At 59.4% G+C, this 5,773-nt stretch overlaps 1 protein-coding gene across 1 annotated transcript; it reads left to right on the top strand.

Annotated features, from left to right (window-relative positions):
• The first annotated feature begins 440 nt into the window (after positions 1-440).
• Positions 441-5,773, top strand: CIMIP2C (ciliary microtubule inner protein 2C). The gene is made up of 3 exons (XM_063330930.1): positions 441-575; positions 1,353-1,465; positions 5,629-5,773. Exons 1-3 carry the CDS (start codon positions 441-443, stop codon positions 5,771-5,773), a joined length of 393 nt encoding a protein of 130 aa, XP_063187000.1.

The following is a 5,773-nucleotide window of genomic DNA, read 5'->3' as shown; positions in this document are numbered from 1 at the left end:
TGTCACCAGCTGCACGTAGAATCACAGACTGGTTTGGGTGGGAAGGGACCCTAAAGGCCACCCAGTGCCACCCCCTGCCCTGGGCAGGGACACCTCCCACCAGCCCAGGTTGCTCCAAGCCCCGGCCAACCTGGCCTTGAACCCCTCCAGGGATGGGGCAGCCACAGCTTCTCTGGGCAACCTGGGCCAGGGGCTCACCCCCCTCACACCAAAGGATTTCTTCCTCAGATCTCAGCTAAATCTCCCCTCTTCCAGTGTAAAACCAAGGTGTTCAAGGCCAGGTTGGCCGGGGCTTGGAGCAACCTGGGCTGGTGGGAGTTGTCCCTGCCCAGGGCAGGGGGTGGCACTGGGTGGCCTTTAAGATCCCTTCCCACCCAAACCAGTCTGTGTTTCTATGAAAACCACCATTTGCTTTCAGAAACACCTGTGGGAACGCCACCATGAGATACTCCCAGGGTCCCCAGACCGTGGCAGCGCGCCAAGCAGAGGACAAGGAGCTGTACCCACACGTCCCACTGCACACCCCCTTCAACCTGGACGTCAGCCGATCCCAGCAGCTGAGCAGGTTCTACCAGGTGAGGACACGACGGGTACCGTGGAGGGGAGCCAGGGTGGCCACAGGTCCTGCTGGCTACGGGGGGCTGGAGACAGATGTCCCCTCCTCTGCTCTCTGCCCAAAACCATGCGGGCAGGGATGGCACCTCAGCTGTCAGATCTGACTTGAGGCAGCTTGTGTGTCTAGAGAACAGGTCTAGAGGAGCGGCTGAGGGAGCTGGGGGGGTTCAGCCTGGAGAAGAGGGGGCTGAGGGGAGACCTTCTGGCTCTCTACAGCTCCCTGAAAGGAGGGGGTAGCCAGGGGGGGTCGGGCTCTTCTCCCAAGGAACAGGCCATGGCACAAGAGGAAACGGCCTCAGGTTGCGCCAGGGGAGGTTTAGGATGGATATTGGGAACAATTTCCTCCTGGAAAGGGTTGTGAAGCATTGGAAGAGGCTGCCCAGGGCAGTGGTGGAGTCGCCATCCCTGGAGGGATTGAAAAGCCGGGCAGACGCGGTGCTGAGGGCCATGGGGTAGTGGTGGCCTTGGCAGTGCTGGGTTAACAGTTGGACTAGACGATCTTAAAGGCCCCTTCCAACCTGGGCAATCCTATGATTCTATGATTATTAATTTGCCTGTTAGTGCAGCATCCCGAGTGTGTGAGGCCGCGCACGGCTGTGTCCGTCATTTCTGCACTTTAGAGCGGGGAGGGGATGGCCGTGTGCTTGCAATGGCAACCCCTGCAAAATCCTGCTGCCAACAAGACTCGGAGCGCTGAACTCAGGCTGAAACACCGGCATGCTTGTCTTTATCTGCAGCTGACCCAGCAGCACCGTGAGTTTTACCGGGACAAGAGCGGGGCGATGCAGATCGTTCCTTACTTTGTGCTGCCTGCGAAGGAAAAGGAGAGACATCCTCATCCGCTCGACCTGTGAGTACCGATGCCCCTAGGACGTGGTGATCAACCTGTGAGTATCAATGTCCCTAGGACATGGTAGTTGACCTGTGAGCACTGATGTCCCTAGGATGTGGTGGTCAACCAGTGACTACCGATGTCCCTAGGACATGGTTGTTGACCTGTGACTACCGATGTCCCTAGGACGTGGTGGTCAACCTGTGAGTGAGTATCAATGTCCCTAGGACGTTGTGGTCAACCTGTGAGTAGCGATGTCCCTAGGACATGGTGGCACCCAATTCCCAAGGGCTTGGGGCTGGTGGGATGAAACCAGAGAGCTGTGGGGGAAAGCCAGCCCCACATCCAATCCGGGAGGGGAGCCATGGGACGAGGGGATTTTAAACTGAAAGAGGGGAGATTGAGATGAGCTATTGGGAAGAAATTCTTTGGTGTGAGGGGGGTGAGCCCCTGGCCCAGGTTGCCCAGAGAAGCTGTGGCTGCCCCATCCCTGGAGGGGTTCAAGGCCAGGTTGGCCGGGGCTTGGAGCAACCTGGGCTGGTGGGAGGTGTCCCTGCCCAGGGCAGGGGGTGCAATGAGATCTTTAAGGTCCCTTCCCACCCAAATCATTCTATGATTCTAAAACCAATTGAGACCATCTACCTTCACAGCCATGGGTTGTGCATTACCGGCTGGTGTGCTCTGTGGCACAGCCTGGCACGGTGTCCCACGGCCCCTCTGGATGGAAACCCATGGCACTGGCAGCCCCCAGCACCCTGCTCAGCCCTCCAAGGACCAGAGGAGCCATCACAGGAGTGTATTGCTGTCAACCAACTCTGGTAAAAGCTGGCATCCAAAATTCCCTCTTGCCTTGAGCTCTGAGCACAACACCGGCCTCCTGGGGTGATGCCGCTGGACCTGAAATGGGCTGAAAATGCGCCTACGGCGCTGCCAGCTCGGGGCTGGGACCTGCGGTGGGAGGCAGCTGGAGCCGCCGCCAGGAGAAATCCGTGGGTGCCCTCTAGTGCTGTATTCCTGCGACTCAACAGGAGCGTAAAATCCAGGGAAAAAAGAGCCCCCAGTCGTCTTCAGAGGCCTTCAGATAAAGTATCCTCAGATATTTTCCTTATATCCTTGTGCCCATTGCTGCTTCTATTGCTGTGCACATCGAAATTCAAGGTGCAACCTCCAGCCTCCTACATCTCTACGTCCCCTAGATCCTCTCTTCTCTGCTACCTGCCCTTAGACAGACAATAATAAGATCCACCTTTGCCTTCTCCTCTCTCAAGGCTGAACAGCCCAGCTCTGCCTCGCCTTCCACATAGAATCATCGAATCACAGAATGGATTGGGTCGAAGGGACCCTTAAAGGCCACCCATTGCCACCCCCTGCCCTGGGCAGGGACACCTCCCACCAGCCCAGGTTGCTCCAAGCCCCGGCCAACCTGGCCTTGAACCCCTCCAGGGATGGGGCAGCCACAGCTTCTCTGGGCAACCTGGGCCAGGGGCTCACCCCCCTCACACCAAAGAATTTCTTCCCAATATCTCATCTCAATCTCCCCTCTTCCAGTGTCAAACCCTTCCCCCTCGTCCCACGGCTCCCCTCCCTGCTCCAGAGTCCCTCCCCAGCTTTCCTGGAGCCCCTTGAGGGACTGGCAGGGGCTGGAAGGTCTCCGCGGAGCCTTCTCTTCTCCAGGCTGAACCCCCCCAGCTCTCTCAGCCTGTCCTCCCAGCAGAGGGGCTCCAGCCCTCCCAGCATCTCCGGGGCCTCCTCTGGCCCCGCTCCAACAGCTCCGTGTCTCTCCTGTGCCGAGGCCCCAGCGCTGGAGGCAGCGCTGCAGGGGGGTCTATATCATGGGCTCCAGCCCATCTCAGTGGCCCTTGCTGCGGTACGTCCGTGTCTTCCTCGCATGGGGGAGCCTCGGACCAGCCACAGCACTGGAGGCACCAACCAGAGAATCTGGATGTTGCCTCTGCCCCCTGGATGCTCTCACAGCCCTGGAGGTGGCTGGACCCTCCTTGCTGTGAGATGGGAAGTCACGGGGATGCTGTGAGCTATGGCCAGCCCTGGAAATCCATGAATATGCAAAGTTTTGTGTATGGAGCTCAGAGAAGCTGCTTAAATTAGAGGTTAATTGATGGGCAAGGAGCATTTCATCGTGGCTGTGTGCTGTGGCTGTCTCGCGCTTTCTTATCAGCCCTTGGCTGCCCATGAGAAACGAGGAGTGGGGGAGGCTGTCCTTCACCCAGGCCAGGTCTCATGGCAAGGGGGAGAAATGCGTGGGACGAGGAGGATAGATGGAAGTGGATGGAGCAAACCAGATGCTGTCGGGGCCATGAGCACATCCCCCTTCCAGGAGTTTAGCTGGCAGAGGCCAAGGTCAGCCCTGGCTGATAAGAGCTGTTGTGAGCGAAGCTGGCGGTGATGGCTGGCACCTCCCTTCCTTTGGGATTTGTTTTCAAGCTGCAGATTTACCACCAGCCCCCGCCTTTCCAGCTGTGCCACAGCTGGCTCTGCACCCAGGCAGAGCACTTGGGCATCCTCCACTTCAACCTGGACCTGGATTTGGGCTTGACCTCAGACCTGCCTCGCTGTTGGGTGGCCCTTGGGCTGTGCCTGACCCTGACCGCCGTCTCCAGACCTGATCCTCACCCTGGCTTGCTGCTATGCGCCCCTGCTCCTTGTTGCTGAGGACCTCGCTGCTCCCTGACCCGTCCCCACAGAAGTGATTTGGCTTCGTCCAGCTCCCGGAGGGTCAGGCAATGTGTCCCCAAAGGGGCACAAGGAGTGGTGGCCTTGAAAGCAATCTCTACCATCCCTCTGTCCCTTCAAGCACTTTCCCATCCCCAGGGTCCTTCCTCGCTCAGGTGTGTGGCTGAACCCACCCGGGAAATGCCGATACGCAGAGCTGCTTCTGCATCGTTTGTGGCCTGGGCATCACGAGTGCTCGCAAACAGGAGAGCGCCTCTTGGCCTTGCAACATCAGCTCTGGACGTGACACGGACAAAAATCTCCCAATTCCGTCTGTCTTTCCTTGCACTTGGCAGAGAGTTACGCCTGTGCCTGCGCAATCCCTGCGGGCAAGGCTGTGGGTGCCCGTGTGGGGCTCAGGAGCAGGCAGAGCCAGCGGGAATCACAGAACCATAGAATTGCCCGGGCTGGAAGGGACCTTTCAGATCATCGAGTCCAACCATCATCCCAACACTGCCAAGGCCACCACTACCCCATGGCCCTCAGCACCGCGTCTGCCCGGCTTTTCAATCCCTCCAGGGATGGCGACTGCACCCCTGCCCTGGGCAGCCTCTTCCAATGCTTCACAACCCTTTCCAGGAGGAAATTGTTCCCAATATCCATCCTAAACCTCCCCTGGCACAACTTGAGGCCGTTTCCTCTTGTGCCATGGCCTGTTCCTTGGGAGAAGAGCCCGACCCCCCCTGGCTACCCCCTCCTTTCAGGGAGCTGTAGAGAGCCAGAAGGTCTCCCCTCAGCCTCCTCTTCTCCAGGCTGAACCCCCCCAGCTCCCTCAGCCGCTCCTCACCAGACTTGTGCTCCAGACCCCTCACCAGCTCCGTTGCCCTTCTCTGGACACGCTCCAGCCCCTCAAGGTCTTTCTTGGCGTGAGGGGCCCAAACCTGGACACAGCCCTCGAGGTGGGGCCTCCCCAGTGCCCAGTCCAGGGGGACGGTCACTGCCCCACTCCTGCTGGCCACACTGGTGCTGACACAGGCCAGGATGCTGGTGGCCTCCTTGGCCACCTGTGCACACTGCTGGCTCATACTCAGCCTCTGTCGACCAACACCCCCAGGTCCTCATCCGCCGGGCAGCTCTCCAGCCACTCTGCCCAGCCTGGAGCGTCCGTGGGGTTGGTGTGACCCAAGGGCAGGACCCGGCACTTGGCCTTGTTGAACCTCACACCATTGGCCTCAGCCCATGGAGCTGGGAATTGGGAGCCCTGGGGTTGCATCAGCCCAGTGCCAGGTCAGATTGAACATGTCCTTTTGGGTGGACAACACTGCAAGCTCTGCAGCTTCTGATGCTCTGCTGGTGTGAAGGGTGACAGGGTGCCCTTGGAGGACACCCCTATGGCTGAGCCCTGCCTGCAGCCCTCGACGCCCTGCCTGCATCCCTGGAACTCCTGCCCACAGCTCCGTACCTGCTGCCTGCACCTCTGTAACCCTCCGCGGTGCTCTGCTCCTCCCCAGACCACCGCTCAGCACGAAGACCCGCTGGCGTTTGCTGCGAGTGTCACCGATGAACCTGCAGACCTACCAGACCTTCCCCTCGGGGAAGAGGGTCACGTCCCGGGAGAGAGCCATCCGAGACAGCTTTTTTGAGTGCCGAGCCTAA

The sequence above is a fragment of the Chroicocephalus ridibundus genome, chromosome 3 (genome assembly GCF_963924245.1).
Source record: "Chroicocephalus ridibundus chromosome 3, bChrRid1.1, whole genome shotgun sequence".
NCBI lineage: Eukaryota > Metazoa > Chordata > Aves > Charadriiformes > Laridae > Chroicocephalus > Chroicocephalus ridibundus.
The sequence above is the reverse complement of the archived record's forward strand: the minus strand, read 5'-3'. Positions and strand labels throughout refer to the sequence as shown.